The sequence below is a fragment of the Patagioenas fasciata genome, chromosome 1, assembly GCF_037038585.1.
Source record: "Patagioenas fasciata isolate bPatFas1 chromosome 1, bPatFas1.hap1, whole genome shotgun sequence".
NCBI lineage: Eukaryota > Metazoa > Chordata > Aves > Columbiformes > Columbidae > Patagioenas > Patagioenas fasciata.
Window position 1 is genome coordinate 200,926,004 of NC_092520.1, and position 22,978 is coordinate 200,948,981.

The 22,978-nt window shown below is 39.0% G+C and overlaps 1 protein-coding gene across 5 annotated transcripts in view; it reads left to right on the forward strand.

The window, feature by feature from the left end:
- SRPK2 (SRSF protein kinase 2) overlaps nucleotides 1-22,978 on the forward strand; it is a 140,382-nt gene that overhangs the window by 30,210 nt on the left and 87,194 nt on the right. Inside the window, exon 3 of one of the 5 annotated variants that reach the window (XM_071803443.1) lies at nucleotides 16,121-16,184. The exons of 3 other annotated variants lie outside the window; for them this stretch is intronic. In XM_071803443.1, the coding sequence (XP_071659544.1) occupies nucleotides 16,147-16,184 (38 nt within the window). In that variant the 5' untranslated portion in view covers nucleotides 16,121-16,146. Of the gene's footprint in view, nucleotides 1-16,120; nucleotides 16,185-16,676; nucleotides 16,765-22,978 lie in introns of those variants that run through there. One more of the 5 variants, XM_071803442.1, reaches the window with a different exon arrangement.

Here is a 22,978-nt window from a genome sequence, read left to right on the forward strand (position 1 = left end):
TATCATATGTAGATTGCAATGAATAATGAACATTTTTGAACATCTGAGTGACTCCACTGTAAAACAAAACCATCCAAACTGTAGCCTTCCTTTGCTGTTTATACTTTATGGAAGGAAAGTGAGCCGGTGTAATAAATACACTAAGAAAGGTGACATATGATTTTTTTAATCCCACCTTAAATCACAACAGGAATTGGTAAATGTATAGGTGAAGATTACATACCTGGATCCAGCTACCCAAATCTATAGAGTAAGGTGGGATTCACCGGACCTCACGTGTGTGTCTGCAGTGTCGACATCTACATCCCACCTGCTACCCAGGCTTCCTTATCATCGGTGGAGAGACACTGGCACCTGGGGAGATTCATCTTGATTGGGATTAGTTTAACCAGCTAATGAGGTGAGCTCTGTCCTGAACTTTCTGGTTCCCCATCTCTGGCAACAGGACCCTGTGGTAACTCAGAGGTGGATACTGACAGATAGAACTCATTTAGTTAATTGCCATCGTGCCTCTTCAGTCAGTGGAACAAGTTACTGCAGGAAGGCAATTTCTTATCTCTTTAAAAATAATGCTGGTATCCTCAATGATCTCCATAGTACACTGGGGATTTATACAATACAAATGCTGGGTCTGGTAGCTTTTGAAAGTGTTCCAGCTAGATATTTAAGAGGATGTTTCATTGTAGTGAAATGTAATATAAAATAACTTAATTTACACTTCTTCTGGATCTGGCCTTTTATTTATCTAGTCACTTTATGTGCTTTCTCAAGCAGGTTAAAAAAGGAACAAAATAATAGTAATAATTATCCTTGTGGGATAAAGCAAGTCTGAATATTTTATCACATTCAGTCACTTTTCCTGTTGATATTTCTCAGTGAAAATAAACCAGGGCGATGTTAAGTCTTGCCATCTTTTTATTCTTGTTGGAAGAGTGGTTTGATGACTCATGTTGATTGGGAGTCTTTCCAATTTTAACATAGCAATTGGGGGTGTAGCAGATTTTTAAAAAATAAAAAAGCAAGCTCTTCTCGGTCTTCCAGTAATAAGCATGAAAAATAACAGCAAAAATAAACAAAAGTCTGAAAAAATCCAGTTTTTAAATTATGTCCATGATATCACTCTACTGCCTTGTTTTTTATGTGCAAAAGTTCAATTTCTAATGTAAAAAACCAGATGCTACAGGTGTTCTGAATGTACTTTGTACTTACTTAAAATAGATATAAATTGTACTCAATATATCATATTTTCCAGCACATAGGAACCTCCAGAACATGGTTTGAAATGGCAGGTGCTGTGTACAGCTCCAGACCTGGCACTTCTGCAGCTGCTCTTGTCATTGCTGAGTTGCTCACTGGAGCAGGGGGAGCAGTGACCTGCTTACTGCCGTGTCCCTTTTTTGGGAGGAAAAGAAGAAAGTATGATTTTTCCAGTACGTATTCTGGTGGATTGTGTAGACAGTACATAGATGAGCATATGTTGATCTTCCTTAAAATATTCAAAGTGCTCTTGCCCTTTTTCTCCTAAAAAGGTTCATTTAAGTTGGGCACATTTGCTGCATTAGGTGTTTTCCCTTGCAAGATTTAGTCCTCATCTTTTTTTAGTTTGCATTTCTTCCTGCACTCTCCTGAGCTTTCTCATCCTTCTTTCTCTACTGTCTTCAGTTATCTATTCTTGCCTTGGCAACGTTCCTTTTCTCTCTTTCCGTGTTCTTCCCTTCTCCTTCTCCCAGAATTTTTGCTTTGTTTTTCTCGTGCTTGATTTTGTTCTGCTCGCAGTAATTTCTGCTATGTCTCCCAACAGTCTCTGTACTCTTTCACATCTCTTTTCCTTCATCTAGTTCTTAATTGAAGGTAAATTGGTGATTGTTACAACTGAAAAAAATTTCATTATTTAGAATCACCTTGTGAAGTTGGCTCTTCTGTCTCTTATTACTTCATTTTTGCTTTTCTTTTTATGCGTGTATAAAGGTGTCTCATGGGTGTTAAATACCAGGAGCAAATAAAGACTATATAAATCTGTGTCTATTCTAGGTTTCCTCTAAGTAGGATGAAGTAGTAGTGGCCTTTAAAAATACATATCCTCCTTGAAGTGTGTTTCTTTCACTGTCAGGGAGCCAGGGCGATCATAGTTATGCTTTGTCTGAGCTACACTTGCCAGTCCTGCTGAAACTTGAATGATGTGATTTTCAAGCACTTATCTTCTATGACTGTAAACTTAGATATGTTAGGGAATGGTGAAAATGATAACGAAAATGGAAGAGAATCTGGATAACTGAAGTTTCAGTGTTCTTTCATGAGTTTCTAAAATTTTATTTAACATAGTTTTAAATTTTTCCCATGTTTATAAAAAGGAAAATGTTCCAAGGATGGACCCTTTTTCTGAGCCCTCAGTGAAACCTAAAGTAGTAGGTAGAGGATTACCTGCCAATCTGCCTTTTTTTCCCATTTTATTTTTCCTTTTGATGTCTTTACCTGCATTGGTCTTTTTTTAAAGTAAGTTTCTTCTCCTTCCAGTAGTTTTTTAGTTTTGTGAAAGACATAACTGACACTTGGCATTATGTTCAACATTGTATATTGTTTGTGTTGCTGTAACAGCTCTCAAAATGAGGACTATATTGTTGAAAACCTAAATTAATAGATGCTTCTTGCCAACAGTCAAGTCAAGGTGTCTTGCTCTGCTTATGTATGCAGGAAAAGCCTGAAATGCACAGGATTTCTGACTTGATGGTTCGAAGAAGCAATTGGCTGGGTACAGATGTGTAAATGCTGTTGTCTGCTGACTCATTAGATGCTGCCACCAGGGCTGGGACCTGCAGAGGAGCCGGGGCTGCAGGGGAGGAGAAGGCTGAGTGACACACTTCACTTTTAGCAGCATCACTCAACAAAATCCACTCCATACAGTGTAGGAGAAGACAGGAGGTAACAAAGGACCATGACTAGCTACTGAATGATGTCACCACACTTTCACAGAGTGGATGGTGGTGACTTGCCACCTACATCACTGTGTCTTCACTGCAGAAGGAACTATTTGTAGCCAGCTTTTAGACAAGGCAATACCAGGTTTCTCATGTGATTGCTGAATAAGTGATGGAGAAGTCAGATGGAGAAGGGGAGAGGGTGTGAAAAGAAAAAAGGTAGAGCTAAAAAAAAACCCCACCTTGGAAGTCTTAATGTTCAAGAGGTGGGCTTACAGACCAGCTCTGAAGTTTTCATCAGCAGTAGCTGATTATGATATAATTTAGATGAGACATCAATGAAAAAAAAAAAGGCAGCAGAGATGTAAACAGCTTTACTGATTGCAAGATCAAATCTCATGTCTGGACAGACCTCTGCTTTATATAAATACCTCTGTTATTGTGGTTACATTTAACTCCTTCTTTTCCTCTGGAAATATTTTGTCTCTAGCAGCCACACTTTTTTCTGATAAGATATATTTTTAAAAATTTTCTTGTACTTCTTCCTTTTCTCAAATCTTGGAGTAAAAGTTTGTAGATATTTTTCCAGATGCCTTTCTAATCAGTTCTTGTTGTTACGTATGTATGCTGTTGCTTTAAAAAAAATCGACATCTCATTTCTTTGAAGAACAGAGCAAAAGCAAAGCAAGGGGGTATTTTGACATGTATTTGCATGTCTGTTGTATGTTTTATCTATAAATTAAAAAAAATATTCCTGATGGGAGTCCTTTAGGACTAGAAGACTTTCATAGCACTCCCTTAACTGGAAGTACCTCACATCTTTTCTTTCCATTTTTGTGAGTATAGTCTTTTCTGTTCCTACGTAGTCAATACTAGATATTCAGTACATGTATGTATTATACTGTAGTTACATTCAGACTTTAAAAAGAAAGGCATCTGAAGATTTAAAGGTATTTCTGTTCTTTGCAAAAAAGGAAGTGTAAATAGAAGAATGAAGATTTTGGCCGAGTGCGAAGTTAATGGTGTTAGGGTGTTTAACGTTTGTATCCGTTTAAATAAACAGAAAAATCCCCAGTATCTTTTCATGTTGCTATGCAAATCCAGGGCACCAGCAATTAAAGTCTGAAAATGGTATATTTGAGAAGCAAACTTAAAAGATGATTAGAAGGTTCCTCCTTTCGTGGGCACTGCATGCGTGTTTAAAATTTGTCATCAGTACAATTTTATTTCTGGTAATAATTTTCAAATTTAATTTTTCTTATAGCTTTACTAGAAATACTGTTTTTAAAAGCTTAAACTTGATTGAGGTGTAATTTAAGGATAGATAAATCTATTTAGTTAGCAAAAATAATATTTTAAAATGAGAGAAAGATGCCATATTAACGGGGAATCATACTTGTTCTCAGGTGTGATTGTTACCGCTTTGTTGCTACTGGTTGTCCGTTACAACAGACAAAGATTTCCTTCTGTGCAATGTAACTCTTTTTCTTTCATTGGCAATGGTTATGGTAGCAGGAGGGCAGACCCAGATGTGAGACACAGATATTATTACAGTTAGCACATGTGCATTTTGGATGACCAGAAAGTGGTGATGGTTACATGTTGTTTGTTCTGCCAGCTCTGTGTGTCACCCCAGAGGTGGCAAAGGCATCGTGTGCCGGTGCCATGGTCCAAAGCCTTCTCCTTGCAGTAATTGATGTTGGTCTGACAGGCTCTAGCACGGGTTTTCAGTGTCCTTCAAGAGTTTGTATGGGCCCTTCAGTCGTCTTTTCAACAAGAAACAAGCTGCAGAGAGCATGCTGAAGGATGGCAAACTGGTCAGATATGGAATTCCAAGATGTGTTGTAATGTTGGGAAGGTTGCTGTGAGATAAAGCTTTAATATTTCATTCAGTAGTGCCAGTGATTCCCAGAACCTGGACTGCACAGTGGACATGGACAGGCTTATTTACACAGCAGTTGTACAGTATCCAAATGTAGGAACCATCGGTAAAACCAGCAGGAGAATTGGATGTTATGTGGTGAATGTTGTGTAGTCCACCTGACATCAGTGTCTTGGTTTGGGCAGTTTTAACAGCCGCCAAGGATGCTCCTCCTGCTGTTGTTCACAGACGCTCTCATTCCTTCTTTGTGTAAAAACACTACTTTGTTTCTTTCTTTTTCCCCTTGTCTCCTTCTTTATAAACGCTAAGGAACATCTTAACTGAAGTTTGACAGAGATGACTCTGTAACCTGCCCAGTGTTCCTGAAGAGTTAGGCTTTGGTAAGATGATCACCACGCGGACTTGTGTCCCAGTGGGGCACCACTCACCGCTCAAGTGGGGAGGTTTTTGACTTGCTTTGTGCTCAGGATGACATGTACTTTTCTGATGGAGCTTTTTCTGAGAACTGTTAGGCCTCTCATGAGGCCAGGAAAGGTGAAACAAGTCCTGTCTCTTGTTCTAGAGGGACAGAGCTGAGAACGTCCTATTTAGAGCTGAGAATCCAAGGAATGTAGCAGCCTAATGATCTGCTGGATAAGAAACATTGAAAACCTTGAAGAATATTTGGAAAAGCCAGTTATGTATATGCCATAGTGATGATCACAATATAAAAGCTTTGACAGAACATCCTGAAAATCATCGGTGATTATCCTTTCAAAATATCTCAATTTATAAATATTTCTACTATCAGGATTTCTAACTGTAAAATTTGTAATAAAAAGTAAAAACATAAAGCTTTATAGAACAGTGAATGATAATAAAAAGTAAGACTAAGGAGAAATTCTAACCTGGACTGTAAGGTTATAACATGTATTCAATAATTGTGACCCAGTTTAATCCTTTTGGGTAAATCATGTAGCTTTGTCTCCTAGGAGAGAGACAGGAATTAGAGTGTGTGCAAGATTTTATGAGTCATTGCTTTAGACTTCAGAAGGTAACATATGCTTGACTCATTTTGGATGAATAGAAACCTGTTTTTTCTTAAGACTGGAATTTAATTTGTCATTCTGCAACATTAGAGCAATTTTTTTTCTTGAATTTTAAGGAAAAAGCACATAACAAATGAGTGGAAAAATAATAGTATTTAAACAGCACATAAGGTATTTAGGCAAATTGTAGACCTGAAAGAAAATGTTATCAGAAGAATCCCAACATAGTAACAATTGTACGGTAGATTGTAAAATGAATAAATTAGAAATATTTCAGATTAGAAATTGGAAATTATCCGTTCTGTCTAGTGAGTTAAGACAGTAAAGATACTGGAAGTGATGTGGTTTAAGGGTGTGAAAAAATTAACACCCTGTTATTATACCAGAGGTTGAATTTCTTTCAGCTTTGGCAGAAAAGCTGCCACCCACACCCAGCAAGCCATTCGCCTCGCTCTAGACAAGGTTTAAAAACTGCAGCTAATCGTTTATTGTGTTTCAACTAACAGTCATAACTCCTTAAATCACTCTGTCTCCAACTGCACAGCTGTTCCTCTATGAAAATGTTTTTTACGCAATAAGAGGAAACAATTGGCAGCTGACTTTAAAGGTCAGGAGGATACATCTTAACATACTTGTGTGGCTTCTGTTTTGTTTTGTTTGTTTGTTTGTTTTGTTTTCCCCAAAATGGATAAACTTGTAGGAATAAGATTTCAGTTTTCCAGCAACTCTGAGAAATGTTCTCAACTCTGTCCCTGTTCCATCGACAGAAAACCTTCCTCCTGAAGGTTAAATGCATGTAAATAATAAAGTTAATACAATATAAATAATATAAACAGTATAATGTAAGCCATGTTATACATATAAATAATGTTAAAGACACAAATAATTAGAAAATGACAAGCACAGTCATATTTGGGGTTAATAATGTTTTCTTTGGTGTGCTTTACTGGTGTTTAATCTGACAAGTAGTTATGCAAAAAGAAGTTTAAATTTTGTATTTTTTTTTCTTTGAAGAATGGCTTTTTGTACAATCACAGATTTTCAAACATACGTCAGGCAGAGCTGCTTATTGGGCTGAGATGCAGGAGGGAGGGAAAAACAACAACTTGGTTCTGGGTGTGCGTCTGGGACAGCAAATGTTGCCAAACCCAGGAGAACTACCACAGTGAAGAACTTCTCTTAATGTCACCTTTGTGTTTCAGTAAGCACTTTATTAATGAGTGCCACAGCCTGGCAAAAGATCAAATGCCAGGTTATGTCAACAAGACTTAGTTAAAGTTACGTAGGTGACTTAAAAGAAATTCAAATGCATAGTTGTATTTAATTGCACTTCTCATTCCCTGCTTATAATGAGTTTATAACGGGCCATTTTTTAGAGTAATTGTAGCATATCTTAATGATTTTATTCTTATATACCTAATACTTCCTCAAATTTATCCACAATCTTCCCTTCAAAAATTTCCATATATAAATATAAACAAGAAATTTGAGAATTTGGCTGTATTAAAAATTCCTCCAAGGTATTAATTATGTGACTTGGGCTGTATATTTATATATTTGGAAACTAAATATTTAAACAAGTAAAAGGCAAACTCATCTGTGTATTTTGTATGCTTTTTTCCCTTTTGGAGAAGCGGAAACAAACTTGATTGTATGATGGACACTCTCAAGCTTCTGGTTTCTACGCTGAGATCTCTTGCAGTGTGTGTTCCCTTCCTACCACATTTCATTCCTTTTTGCATCCCATGCTTTTCGGTGTCCTCCTTATGATGAAGATTCAGTTAAATGAAGTTTTAAAATTATAGTACTAGTGTTGCTATTTTCCTTGAGTAAAAAAACCACTGTTCAGTAAGTTCTCAATTCATGGTCTTTTATTTTCCTCTGCAAAAATAAGGCAATGGCTGCCATTAGAGGTATACACTGTGTTTCAGATTGGCTTTGTCTTCCATTCGTGTTAATGAGAACAGCACTAAACAAGTGGCAGTGTCATCTGGATGAAAGATGTCTGTCTCTCTGTCAGCATTAGGGTTGACTTATCTCTGGGGTACTGATGGGGGCCTGGTGGCCATTTTGAAGGCAGACAGATTTTCCTCAGAATATTTTGTAAAAGTATTGTTTTTCAACTTCAGCTCAGGTATGGAAAACTTGGCTTGGAAGGATAACTGTTGTATGTGCAAAGCTGCGCAGAAGTAGGACCCGGCTTTACTTGGTGCTTATGTGTAGACTTGTACAGCTCTTACAAATAAAGGATCCGTACTTCCCTTTGTATCTTTTACATTCAGAGCAGTAACATGACTCTTACATAAATGTTTAAAATTCTGTGCATTTTGATACTACAGACTTTTTTTGTACGTGCTTTTAGGAAAGGCAGGGGTTAGCTTTATCAGTTTGAAGTAAACGGGTTTTTAAAATGATGATTTTAATATTTCAAGTATGGCATAACCTAAAAGTTGGATTGTAATTTCCTCATGCCCTGAGCAAAAATATTATTTATGATGCTGAAGAGGAATAATACTAAAAATATTAGTGTAATCTCCCCAACAGGAGATTGCAAACAGCTGTTCTTCTGTCACTTGTTCTTCAGTGAGTCAGTCACTGGCTTATGGATCAGCATTGCTGGGAATGTTATGCGTAGGAGACCTGCAGAAGTCCATAGAGCTACTGTTTGTTTTTCTCACTCCAAAGCTTAGTAACATCTGGAAGAATGATTTATTTTAGGGAAATTGTGCTCTTTGTGCTTCCATACAACCCCATTTAATATTCACATGTTGATCAAATTTAGGCTGGCTCTGTTTGTGCCGTTTTGAAACTCCTGGTGCCAGAGCCTGTGATTCCAGCAGTGCACTTCATAGAACTATTTCTTATTTTAAAAGTACTTAATCTAAAAGAGGTCAAGGAGTAAACCTCTGAAGTTGTGTGTAAATCATTGAACTGTAGAATGGTTTGCGTTGGAAAGGACCTTAAAGATCATCCAGTTCTGACCCCTGCCATGGGCAGGGACACCTTCCACTAGACCAGGTTGCTCAAAGCCCTGTCCAGCCTGACCTTGAACACTGCCAGGGATGGGGCATCCACAACTTCCCTGGGCAGCCTGTTCCAGTGCCCCACCACCCTCAGGGTGAAAAACATCTAATCCAAATCTACTCTTTCAGTTTAAAGCCATTCCCCCTTGTCCTATCACTACATGCCGTTGTAAAAAGTCCCTCTCCAGCTTTCTTGTTGGTCCCTTTTAGGTACTGGAAGGCTGCTATATGGTCTCTCCAGAGCCTTCTCCAGGCTGAACAACCCTGACTCTCTCAGCCTGTCTTCATAGGAGAGGTGTTCCATCCCTCTGATCATCTTTATGGTCCTCCTCTGGACTCACTCCAACAGGTCCATGTTCCTCCTGTATTGGAGGCCCCAGAGCTGGGTGCAGGACTCCAGCTGCATTCTCACCAGAGCAGAGTAGAGGGGGAGAATTGCCTCCCTTGACCTGCTGGTGACACTTCTGATGCAGCTCAGACATGGTAGGCTTGCTGGGCTGCAAGCTCACATTGCTGGGGTCATATGAAGCCTCTCATCAACCAACAGCCCCAAATCCTTCTCCTCAGGGCTGCTCTCAATCCATTCTCCACCCAGCCTGTATTTGTGCTTGGGATTGCACCGACCCATGTGCAGGACCTTGCCCTTGACCTTTTGACCTGCATGAGGTTTGCATGGACCACCTCTCAAGCATGTCAAGGTCCCTCTGGATGGCATCTCTTCCTTCCAGCATGTCGACCGCACCACACAGCTTGGTGTTGTCAGCAAACTTGCTGGGGATGCCCTCAGCCCCACTGTCCATGTTGCTGACAAAGACGTTAATAGCACAGGTCCCTATACCGACCCCTGAGGAATGCCACTTGTCACTGGCCTCCACTTGGACATTGAGCCATTGACCGCAACTCTTTGGGTGTGACAATCCAGCCAGTGCCCTATCCACTAAGTGGTCCATCTGTTAAAGCCATGTCTCTCCAGTTTAGAGACAAGGATGTTGTGTGGGACAGTGTCAAATGCTTTGCACAAGTCCAGGCAGATATTATATTGATGGGGAAAGAGATGTTTAAATATGCTGTAGAAGAAAGGTTAAAAGCATCTTGAGCTTGTGTCCTAATGTATATGCTGCACAGAAAACTTAAGAAAAGCACTGAGCTTGCTAGATAATGATCAGGCTAAATTAACAATGCATGTGGTTGAGCCTAGTTTAAAACTGAGTATATTTTTCTTGCATATGTTTAGTATCATGTTTATTTTAGAAGAAATGTATGGAATTTTGTATGGCGGGGGTTTAAATTGCAACAAATTGAAGGCAGTATGGTTACCTGCCATTTTGTCTCTTCCCTTGCTCTCAAAAGGCAAACAATCCAGCTGTATTAGTTGAGTTTTGCAACAGTGGTTCTCTGCCCTGGATAAATTTAATACATGCATTGTCAGTAAGGTATTTTAATCTTGACTGATGAATGTGTTGTAGATCACTGAGATAATCTGCTTGCAATAGGCACGATTAAGGTTTTAGTGAAACAGTGACTTCCCTCAGTTGACTTCGGTGGTGACTCTGTTATCTACCCATATGTCATAGGGAACAGTTTGTGCAGTGTTGAATACCTTGTCCACACTTTTCCATCTGTGCTTAAGCAGCAGCTAGGGTGTTTTTTTTTTTTTTTCTTTTATTGTGGAGAACTCTTTTTTTTTTTTTTGGTGTTGGTTATAAACAAAACTCCAGGCTAGATGTACTCCCCTGTTCCTTTTTTATCCAGATTATGTGTATATTCCTCAGAGTTTCTGAATTCCCATGGCAGATTTTTGTTCTCCTTCTTTCACGTTATTGAAATAAAATAGCTTAACTCCTTTGGCTTGTCTGGAGAGTTTATTCTTTTATCCTTTCTGAGGTAGTTTGTTCTAGATTCATTATGGAAACTTTAGGTTTCTTGCAGCCTTTGGCATGAAGCTGTCCTACAAATTCCCTTTGAATTTAGAAACTGCCAGCCTCTCTTCTCCATTTTTCCAAGCCTGTCGTCTCCTCTTTTTTGGCAGAACAAGTGATTTTTCCCTAAAAGGACATTCCTTTCCATTTTAACTTTATCTGATGCATTTTTCTCTGACCTAACCCACAATCTACACCTGAACATCTCAGAGGAGGCAGCAACTGGGAAAAAAAAAAACCTCTGAGCACAGATTCCTGTAAATACTTTGTCTCTTCTTTGCTTTGGTTAAAAAAACCAAACCAAACCACGATGGTTATGAAGCCATGTTGCGCAGTGCAGAGCCTTTCTGAGCTTGTTTTTTGTTTTCATTCAATCACAGCTTGAATAGTATGGCTTTAAAGACTTAGTGTATCTGCTTTGCTCAGGTCTTGGATGAGAGCCAGTTGTCTGCCACTTGATCTGTACACAACATAAAATTACTCAAAGTGGGCTGAAAAAGTGCATGGAATGACTGAGGAGTTGGTTACAATGATACTGTTGCCCATACCTGAATTTATTGTTATTTTGTAGCTTGGGAAATTTATTGTATTAGCTGCTGCTTTGGGATTTGCTGGCATTAATTTTCATCTTTTTTCAGCCAGAGTGTTATGATCTATTTCTCTGGATGTGGTTCTACTTACAGTGCCATCCTTTTGTTGCCTCTGAAATTAGGACAGTCCAAAAATCTTCAGTACGAATATAAGTGCTTGCTTGCTAAGCAGAGGTTCACTGTATGGCTGTGCATTGATCAATACAGTTACCTAATAAACTCATACAAGCCATTAAAGGTGGTGTTCTTTGCATCTCTAATGGGTGTTGGTCCTGAATAGCCCAGCATTTATGTCTGTGCCACAGCACTTGAGATCAACCCAAAGTTGTAGTGTTAGTTCTCTGTGTCAGGTTGGAGAGGATTGAACCAAGAGGCCTTCCGGATGAGCTGCTCGGCTGTAAAACTTTTCTTCTCTTTTTTTTTTTTTTTTTTAATTATACTTGAAGTTATTACTCTAATTTGCACTCTTTCGGGCTGCGAAGGCTGAATTAGTGGGTGGAAGGGTAACCACCATTTGGAGGGTTTTTTTCTTTTTTATTTAGACTTAGGATGCAATTTGTGTGTTCTAATTATTTCTGTAAAGGAGCCCAGATTTCTGGATATGTAATTTATAAATAATCAAAATAAACAAGTGATAGCATTGCTGTTTCTGCAGCTGTTTTTCTCTTACGACTTAAAAGGCACTTAGTGTAAAACTCATCTGTCTTATTTTGGGGATATTATTTCCGTGATAAGTTTTGGATCAGGAGTGATAATGGTGGTATCAGCGTGACCTTGGGAGTGAAGTATGGATATGTAAAGCTACAGATTTGCTTTTAAACATGAAGAAAATGGGTCCACTTGCAAAAATCTCAGATAGCAGAGACAAAATATAGGTAACTCCCAAGTAAGAAAATATGTCAAATTAACAGGAGAGAAGCAGAGAAGGGAAAGCAAGAAAAAGCCCAAAATGTTGTGGTGGAAATTTTATCAGCTTGTGGAATGGAACACTCATTAACGATGCTAGATTTTTTTTTTCCTGGGAAATCTAATTTTATTTAAATTCTTCTTATCACTATATTAAATAAATCTTTGTTGCGAAACTAAATTATGTGCCGGAGTGCCATCAGAGAGAAATGTCTTTGTGTACCTCCTAGAACATCCAGCCTTCACATTTGCAGTGAAGTAACTTATATTTTGGATTTTATTTTTTAAATATTGTAGTGTGTTGTTAGCAATATTCTCCTGGAGAATCTGGCAGCTTATGGCCTGGGTGGGTGTACTCTTTGCTGGGGAAAAAACTGGCTGGAGGGCTGGACCCAAAGAGTTGTGGTGAACAGAGCCAAATCCAGTTGACAGCTGGTCGCAAGTGGTGTTCCCCAGGGCTCAGTATTGGGGCCAGTTCTGTTTAATTTCTTTATCAAAGATCTGGATGAGGGGATTGAGTGCACCCGTAGTAAGTTTGCAGATGGCACCAAGTTGGGTGGGAGTGTTGATCTGCTGGAGGGTTGGAAGCCCATACAGAGGAATCTGGACTGGCTGGATCATTGGGCTGAGGCCAGTTTTATGAGGTTCAACAAGGGCAAGTACCGGGTCCTGCACTTGGGTCACAACAACCCCAGGCAGTGCTACAGGCTCGGGGAAGAGTGACTGGAAAGTGCCTGGGGAAAAAGGACCTGGGGCTGTTGATTGACAGCAGCTGAACATGAGCCAGCAGTGTGCCCAGGTAGCCAAAAAGGCCAACAGCATCCTGGCTTGTATCAGGAATAGTGTGGCCAGCAGGACTAGAGAAGTGATTGTCCCCCTGGACTCAGTGTTGGTGAGGCCTGCCCTGGAATCGTGGGGTCAGTTTTGGGCCCCTCAGGACAAGAAAGACATTGAGGTGCTGGAGAGAGTTCAGAGAAGGGTGACAAAGCTGGTGAGGGGTCTGGAGCACAAATCTGATGAGGAGCGGCTGAGGAAACTCAGGTTGTTTGGCCTGGAGAAGGGAGACCTTACCAGTCTCTGCAGTTACCTGAAAGGAGGTTGTACTGAAATGGGTGTCAGTCTCTGTTTGCAGGTAACAAATGACAGGACAAGAGGAAATGGCCTCAAGTTGCACTGGAGGAGATTCAGATTGGTTATTAGGAAAAATTTCTTCACAGAAAGAATTGTCAGGCATTGGAACAGGTTGCCCAGGGAAGGGGTGGAATCACCATCCCTGGAGGTGTTTAAAAGACATGTAGATGTGGTGCTTAGGGACATGGTTTGGAGGTGGGCTTGGCAGTGTCAGGTTAACGGTTGTACTTGATGATCTTAAAGGTCTTTTCCAATGTAAATGATTTTACAATTTCACGATTCTATATGAAATTAGAGAAAAAAAAGTTGGATTTTGAAATTGAGGAACATAGTGTCAAGGATCTGTGGTAGAGGACATGAACTTCAGTTTGCACCTCCAAATTGTCAATTCTGTCTCTGTCCAAAAGTGAGGGTAAGCAACTGAGAGAGCTGCTTTCCAACATTCCTTCATACAGAAGGGAAGGAAAAAAAAAAGTAGAGTACTAAAGGGGTAAGTTTTCTCCACAAAATTGTCCAAACCTTTAGTCTACTCCATGTCACAAAAATTTCTGTGGTGTAGCTTTGGTAGCTTTTAGCATTTAGTGCTGACAACATACATGTGTCATTAGACTGTGTAATGAAGCGTCCTGTTCTTGTTGAACCATATTGGGTCAGAGTATGAAGAGACAATCCATAAGGAATTGTGGGTGAGCTGGTCCTTAAAAAAACCCCACATATACTTTCTTTTAAGCTATATTATATGAAATAGTCTATATTCAGAGACCTGTCAAAGTATTTTTTTTTTCTGAATGTTCTTAAAGGCCATCTCTTTCAGATAAATATTTTTGCAGTGTTCTGAATGCCTGATTAAGTGCTGCAGTAGAAGTTTTTGATCTCGCCATGCTACTGTTCTTTGATCTGTTTGATCTTTTGCACTGCCTTCAGACGGTTTAAGTGTACATGTGTTGGAAAATACTGTGTTATGAAAACACTAATATTACAGGGTTAGCCTTCTTCCACTTGTTAAAATAATCTTTTAAATCAGTAACAATGTGTGCAGTGCATTGCATAAGTTACATGATCATGTCAAATGTTGCACTAAGAATCTGTTTTAAAATAACTGTGTGATTGTATAGTTGAAAATGCAGAGCTATTAAAACTGTTCGTGGAGCCTTTATGCAGTGCAACATTGTTGTCAGAATTTTTTTCACTATAATGTGACTGGGCCTTTCAGTGATCAGGTGAATATTTGGTGTTTCAAGTTCTTAGCCGCTGTGCAGTTCTAAGTCTTACTTAATAGCTATTTTTCGAAGCCGTAATAGCCGTTTTCAAGACCTGGGATGGGCAATGTTAAAAGTTTTGCATGGGCCTTGCAGTTGTGTGGTGGAGGCAGTTGTGGTCATATGGACATTTCAAAGACATCTCTTGAAAGCTCTGAGGAGCATGTACTTTGGACGCAAGGATGGATATTCTTCTTGTCGGCTTCACTGGTCTGCACGTTTTGCGAAGAACAAGTCGCACATGCCTAACCAGGTGATGATCGCTGCTAACTTGTAGCCCTTCCACAAGAGCATGAGGGGGATAAACCCATTAATGTATTAATAACAATGTTTTAACTTATGTGAAAAAATAAAATCTGGTTTCTCCTCTTCTGTTTTTAGAAATTTCTGAGGCTTTTAATCGGAAATACGTATAAAAAAAGTCAGGTCGAAGCTCTCCTGTTGTGGAATGGTTAATCCCAAATAGTTGACGTTGATGTCGGTAGTAAACAAGTGGACATAGTCTTAATGTTGTGCAGGGTTTAGCAGTATTACCACAAGTGGCACTATGGTCTCCGGCAAGGATGGGGTCTTAAAATGTTTTTCACATTTGTGACATTATTCTTTAATTTTTTGGGGTTCAAATGTCTTGATTGCAGAGCTCCTGGTGAATTAATTTTTTGGCAGTGTCTCTGTTCTGCTTGGATGGGATCTTATGAGATGTGGGACAGGCGGCATCTGCCCTGGTCCAGGTGTCCATGCGGGGCTGTGCTGGGACCGCGGTGATGGGGAGTCTGCCCGGGTTGAGCTGGTGGCTGCTTACACTTGGTCCTTACAAGTGCTAGATTGGTAATTAATATATATTTTAAAAAAATTAAATATTACTTTTCTAAGTATATTTGGAGGAGATTAGAGATAGGGCGCTGAAAAATAAAATCCAGGTGTGTATAGCGCTTCCCATGCCTGATTTCTAACCCATGTGTGAAAGTAGTGATTTAATACTTCATTCTTTGTGACAAGAATGATTCAAAGAGCCATATTTTTGAGGGCTTTTGATCTGAAGGTTTCCGAGGGTGCCCATTGCGGCTTAGGCAACTAACCGTGAGGATAATCCGTTACATAAATCCTTTGTTTGGCGCTTTCCCCCCACCTTAGAAACTCACCTCCGCGCACCCCCGGGCAGCGCTGACGCTGGGACTCGCCCGGCAACCGCGTCGGCTCCGGCTGGGGAGAGGCGCCCCCCTCCACCGCCCGCGGAATGGTTCCGCCCGCCGCCGTGCCCAGTCATGTGCGCGGGCCGGCCCGGCCCCGCCGCCTCCCGCCTCGTCCCCTCAGAGCGCGGCTGGGCCGGCCCTCGCACCCGCACCCAGGCTGCTGCGGCCTCCTCCCGAACAAAAGGGCTGAGGGAAATCAAATCCTCCGCTTAATAAGACTTTGGAGAGCGAGGGCCGGGCGGTCTCGGTTGTGAATATTCTCTGATTTTTCCAGAAATCAAGCAGAAGATTGAGCTGCTGATGTCAGTTAACTCTGAGAAGTCGTCCTCTTCAGAAAGGTACGGCTGCATCTCCCGCATGAACGCCAGCAGCGGCGCAGGGCTGCCTCATTTTCCGTGTCAAGTTTGCTGGTATCCTTCACCTTTTGCATGCTGGTTATTGTACCGTATCCATTGGCTCTTTTTGGTTAAGCTTTGTGCGTTTTTGCAGAGATTTATTGATTTTTTTTTAATTATTATTTTTTTTTTTTTAAACGAAGCCTGCTGGGCTGCAGCATGCAAATCATCGTAGAGCAGGCTGCTGGTTTGTGTGTGCTGGTGTTGCAAACCCTGCTCCTTTTCACTGTCACGCCAACAGCATCTCGGTTTCGAATTTTTGAAGAACTCGCGTTTTTTGTTGTGTTGCAGGAAACCCTTCCGCGGTTGCAATGGGTTCCTTTCAATTTAGATGCATAGGAAATATAATAACTTGATGAAGCGCTTCATGTCCTGTTATGTGGAAAGGGAGTGTCCTTTGCAAAGTAGCTCCTTTGCAAAATCCTCTGATTAGTCACATTCTGTAAGATAGATGTGATCCGTGTTCAAGTCTGTGCTAGGAAATGGAGCAGTCACTGCATGCAGTAATGGTTCATGCCTGCAGGTAAGGACGAAATGACTCAGAAGTGTTTTTAAAGCAATTATTTTATCTGTCAATCAGATTATCACAATTTCAAGTAGCTATTTCGTTTTAAAGAAGTATTTCGAGGTACTAAATGCACTTTAAGCTTTCTGATGTGAAATATCACCTTCTAGTGATTATTTTGATGATTTTAAATGGTCCAGCCCTGCACACTTCTGTTTTGCTTGCTACTGGGTTTTGAGGGAGATTTTTATTTTAAAAATTCCCTAAATCCAGAGCAACATAATATCTTTTTTTTTTTCTTCCAAATTATTTGCAGGAATCATTTCGTCTGCATGCAAACAACCATCCGAATGTTCTGTTTTGCCATTTTAATACTGGATGTTGGAAAAAAAATATCAGTATTAACTTTAAGCACTAAAACTGTATGTTTAGTTTAAACTATTATCTAAAGTACATTTTATTGCATGGCTTAGCATAGAAAGACATGATAATGTACTGAAAGCTGTCTAAGGGAAACAGACTAAAAGGCATTTTTCAGAATGAAGGAGTGCTTGTGTGGCATGCATTGTTTTAAAAAACAAAATGAACAGATTATTTTGATTTATAAGTGTATTTGTGTAAGATGTAGAAGCAGAATGCATTGCCTTTCACCAGCTGTATAACAAAATATCAACAATGAGAGATACAGAAAATGGTGGGGGGGAATGGGTTGTTAAGTCACCTTTCCAAAATGGAGAAATATAAGAAGAGCTGTGAGACATATTTATTTATATATTCAAAATTAAGAATCATGAAAGAAAATGTTAATGTTTATTTGTTTATCTCTATCCTACCCTGATGCCTGAAACTTTTGAACACAATACTAATGAAATTGTGGTAATAACAGAGGGCATGATGTGGTGAAAATAGTAAAGGAAACAGGTGTTCACTTGGTTTTTGGAGAGGCTTTTGTTGGCATTGCTGTGGGGGAATTAATTATATAATATAGGTATCCATTTTGCCTATTTTATGCAGTATGGTAAAGCTGATCAGTCTGGTTTTGAGCAAAACGTGCTCATAGTTGAACTAATGCTAACTGGAACATGTAACTGGAAAAGCATAATTTGTCTGAGATCCATTCAAATGCTTTTCATTAAAAAGTAACATTTTATAACAACATGATGTGTTATCTTGCAATAAAGATTAAAATGTGAATGTTGTATATGCATATAGATTTCTTTTGAGGATTTAAATATATGGTACTGTTCACCTGGAGTTTGATTTGACACATCAGCTGCACAATGTACATGGCCAGTTATACATGGAAACAACTTTATATTTTTTTTTTTTTAAATAACCACATTCTTTTTGTCTGTCTAAAAATAGACTGGATTTTTTTGCAAGCTGTTATGAAACAGTGCTGTCTATCCTATTAGCTGCCAGTTCCTTTCAAGACCCTTCCAAAATTACTGTATAAGACGTTTTTAAGGAAAAAAAATATAGTATTGAGTGTCTGAACTGCAAAACTGTCCTCAATCTGCTGCATAGCAAAACTGCAGTGTGTGTTCATACCATACAGACATGAAAGTATGCATGTTTTTGACAAACACATAAAGGGAATAATCCACACTTGCTTTTTTTTTTTTATTATCATCTGGTTTTACCCTTGTTCCTAGTGGTTGGACTTTTGACAAGCTTGAGTGCTCCAGGCGGAAATACTGGGTGGAAGATCTGAAAGTGTCCATGTCTTATTCCTTGTTTTCCACGCTAGCAGAGGCTGCCAGACAGCACTTGCACAGCGGGAAGGGAGGGGAGAGGAGAGGAGGTGCTCCCTGCATTTACAGAAACTAGTGTAACGGGAATAGAGGAGAAACGAGAGAGAAGCCCATCACTTGCCTCCTTCTTTGGTCAGTCTTTGTTTTTACAAGAGAGTTCAGTGTTCGTAGGTTTTCCTGCTTGCTTGCCAAGTCCAATATGTTGTCCTATTCTAGAGGACAAAAAAAAGAAGAGAAGTGATCTGGAATATAATGGATGGTTTGGCTTTTATGGAAGCTCAACATGTTAGAAATCGTACAGCATTCTCTTAGGATAGTTGGTTGTTACGTTTTTTAAGAGGCTTTTAGGAGATGTTGGCAAGAAAGTGAGACACGAACCCTTTTGTTGAGGATCCTCTGAGATGGTAGAGACATTGCCGCCTTGAGAAGTAGATCAGCACAAACCTGAGACATTTTTTTTGTAGTGAGATTCGTCGTTCCTTTCTCCTCACCTGCCCCCTAGAAAGACCGTAACTGCAGATGGAGGGACAAGATAGCAGTGTTTTGGTGTGGTATGGGATATTTAATTAAGCAGACCAAGACAGCATCTGTAAGTCTGAAATTCCCAGAGTGGTGAACGCTGCCGGTGCAGTGCAGGCGTTAGCAGCCTGTGACAAAGTCGTTCCCTGTTGATAAGGTAGCCCGGGTAACGATGATGCGCGTGTGCACGTGGCGGTTACGGTGGATCAGGTAACTGACTGGAGCCTGTTACACTGAATTGATTTGTTTGGATGCCTGAGCTTTAGGTATACTGTGGAAATGTTTTCCTCCAGCATGCTTATGATGTGACACACGCCTGGTCTCTTTATCTAATAAGCGGTAATTTAACTACCGTGTATCCCTGCGTTCTTTATGTTCCAGGGAAGGCTGCATGAGGTTACTTGTCCAAACCCTACCATGTCATTAGAAAGTGTGAGTAGCAGCAGCCAGATGGAGGAGGATGATCTTTCAAGACCCCTAAGAAAGCAAAAATATTTTAATTTCTGTTGTATGAGTTATGTGCTCTTCTCATATACAGTACAGTCGACCCTTTGAGCTGTACAGATTTTTTTTTTTTTTTTTTTTTTTTAAATTTTTAAGGGCTTTGTGGGTATCCTTCTAAGTTTCTGTTTCATTTTGTTTTGAGAAAAGTTGGTTCTTCCTTCTGGATCACTCTCTACTTCTTAGACTGCAAACCTAATGTATATAGTATTTTTCTTTTCCATACTGTAGGACAAAGAAATTGGTATTTTTTTTAGCTTTGATTTTGGGTTCTAAATTTATAATATGTCATCTTAGCAATGCATTTCAACCACAAGATATTTACTGGTAAAGCTTACTAGCAAGACTGAAAAGTCTGAAGTATTTGATGTGCTCTTTTCCTGTCTTTGTAAGAGCTGCAAATGCACGTTTCTTTAAAATGAATTTCTGCTTCAGTGTTTTTTTCAAAAAAATAATAGCAGCCACTCATGAACAGTCTTAAAGTAGATCAGTGGTGTGTATATAATTCAATTTTCATGATTTTGAGGGCTTTTATAAATAGCAGTAAAGGGAAGATACTTTCAATAGACAGTGGGATAGACAGTAGGACAGCAAAGTGTGTTATTCAATGTGTAGAAGTATTTGGAGTGGGGTGGTGCAAGCAAGGTTTAAGGACAGTTGTTATTTTTTTTAGCCTTGGGCTATGTATACCTCTCTTCCTTTGTAATTTATCTTTATAGAGCAAATTAATGTATTTCTCAATGCTTTTACATGGTTTCTTCATCAGGTCATTCTAAAAATGCAGTCAGGGTTAAAGGAGAAAGAAATCTAAAATAAAATGAGGAGGAAGAAAAAAGATGGAGACCGAGTACCCTCTGCTTCATTTTTTAAGAGATCTAATGTTAGTTGATATGAGGCATTGTGAAACAGGTTATGATGCTGAAAGATTCCATCAGGTTTGGGAATGCGGGTTTTTTTTTTCTGGTGTTGTGTGTTTGTTGTGGGTTTTGTGTGTGTGCGCGCACGTGTTTTTTGTAATTTTAATTGTGGATGCTCTACTTCTCCCAAAACAGAAATGTCACTTGTAATGAATTACAGAAATGAAACACATGTTTAAAAGTAGACAAACCATCAGCTTACAATGTTCAGTATGAGCTGATGTTGCTGTGTGTAAGATAAATGTTTTGGAATAATTATTAGATAATAGGGCATTGTAAGATAATTCTATTGTTACTTATGTAACGAACATTGAAGTAAAAAATAATTACAAGAGTAATTTCATCATTTCCACTAACTTTTAAACATATTTTAAAAATACTGTCTTGATCTGTCTTCCCTTGTGTCGTTTTTGTGGGTGGTGGTGTTTTCTTTTTTTTTTTCTTTTCTTTTTTTTTTTTTTTTTTTTGTGTAGAAGAAATATTACCTAACTTCCATTTCAGGACAGTTCACATTTATTTTCACTAGTCATACAACTTTAGTTTTTCGGTTTTGTTTAAAGTCATACATGTTAACAATGAACTGTGTATGTTTTTTCCTTTTTTTATTTTTCCCAAATTTCAAGCTAATACTGCTATTTGTTGTATTTTATCTGGGAAATAGGGAGGAAATAATCCTGTCTTAATGTGGGCCCTAAGATATTTTTCCAAAGAAACACTTCATTCCACTGCCAAACTCTGGTGACAATGTGCATATGTAGCTATCTTAGACTAAATACTTAATTCTAGATTACTAAAATGGGACCAAAACAAATCCTGTGTTTTGTGTGTTTCTTTGTATTGAAGGTTTCACAAGCTCATTGTTTTAGTGTGCAAAGCCTTTAATTGTAGTGTGAAAGGGATGTGGAGACAAGGTATGCTGCAAGTTGCTGTTGTGCTTGTGTAGAAAGAAAGAAGGAAAAAATATGGAAATAGTGGATGCAGAAGCAGCCACTTGTGGAGCAGCTTTTTCACTCAAGGTGATGTTTCAAGGGGACACTGCTTTCTTTTCCTTTTTTTTCCTTTTTTTTTTTTTTTTTTTAGAGCTGATGATGTCTGTATCAGTTTATCAGCAGGCTTGGAACAGATTTAGAATTTGAAGTGTATTTTATTTTTCAGTGATAGATTTTGTTTGTTTTTGTGTCTGCCTGGAATTTCTGCTATGTGTAAAAAATATAAGATACCTTGATATTTAATCACATGACTTGAAACTTTTTGCCTAATCGCTGTCTTAATCATGTCTTTGTTAAAATGTCCACTCCAGGCCCCTAGATGGAAGGTGAGGGACATTACCTGATAAATTGCATGAAATAGTGTAAACCTATGCTGAGTGACTGCATTTCTTTTGCTGTGCTGTGTTACAGGATAATTTCCATTGTGGTTTTCTCCATCTTCGCATTATGTACTTACAGATGAATAACAAAACATTTAGATGTTCATATAAGTCAGCAAACTTACTGTGATGTGAAGTGTTTATTTTAATTGATCCACAATTGAGGTAGTTACCAAGAGATGCTAAGCAACAGGTTAAGGAAATGCATGCCAATATAAGCATTCCATTTTGTTGCATATTTTCTGCATTATAAGCATATTAGCAGGAATTTGTGGCATCTCTTAGCTTATGAGTTGCAATGAATCCTGCCATACAGTTTGGAGGATATCTGTCAGTCTTTCGGTTTGATTGAAAAATACATTTTCTGTCCAAAGGGTGTTGTGACTGGAAGGTCTTTTACTCATTCTGTCTGTAGGAATTTTACACTCCTGAGCCAGGATCTGCCCCAGGTGCTTCTGTATTTTCTTCAAGACACTCACCCGTAGGCTTGGGTAAACTCTGTGACAAAATCCAGTCACTGTTACCTTAAAAACAAATATGCAAGTCATCTCATCTAGAATGCCCAACTCATGCTGCTGACTAGATGGGTAGTGAATAGCTGTTTTGCTTTGGTTTTTTTCATTTCCTTTTATCTTTAAAGCTCCAATTACAAACAAACGTGTGCAGCTGCAAGCTCTGCTGTTTATATATGCTACAAACAAAGGAGTGCCAGTTCTTTACCAAGTTTGTCTACACAGCTTTCCTCCTCTGATTATAACTTTAGGTCAGTTAGGCTGGTTGATTGCTGCTCTTCCATGACTGGACAATGTTGGAGACTAGAACCACATCCCATGTAGATGTTATATTTGTATGAAATTTTGACTGTTGTTTTTAATAAGATGCTCAGAAGGCACTTGAAATAACCTCTCTGTGCTGATAAATGTGTCCTAACTTTATCTTGTTGTCTTCTGGAACAACAGATTACTGTAAATTGGTAATAGCTCATTTACTAAAAGATCATATTTTCTTCTCTTGAAAGCTTGTGAAACATCTGTATTTTAATGTTGTGCTAGTTAATCTTGAAGACTTTTTTTCCAAAACTTGAAGCAGCATGATTCCATGGAAGAGAATTTCTTAAAGCTATTTCTTATTTGGCAAAATATAATTGGAGTAAAATGAAACATTTTAAGAAC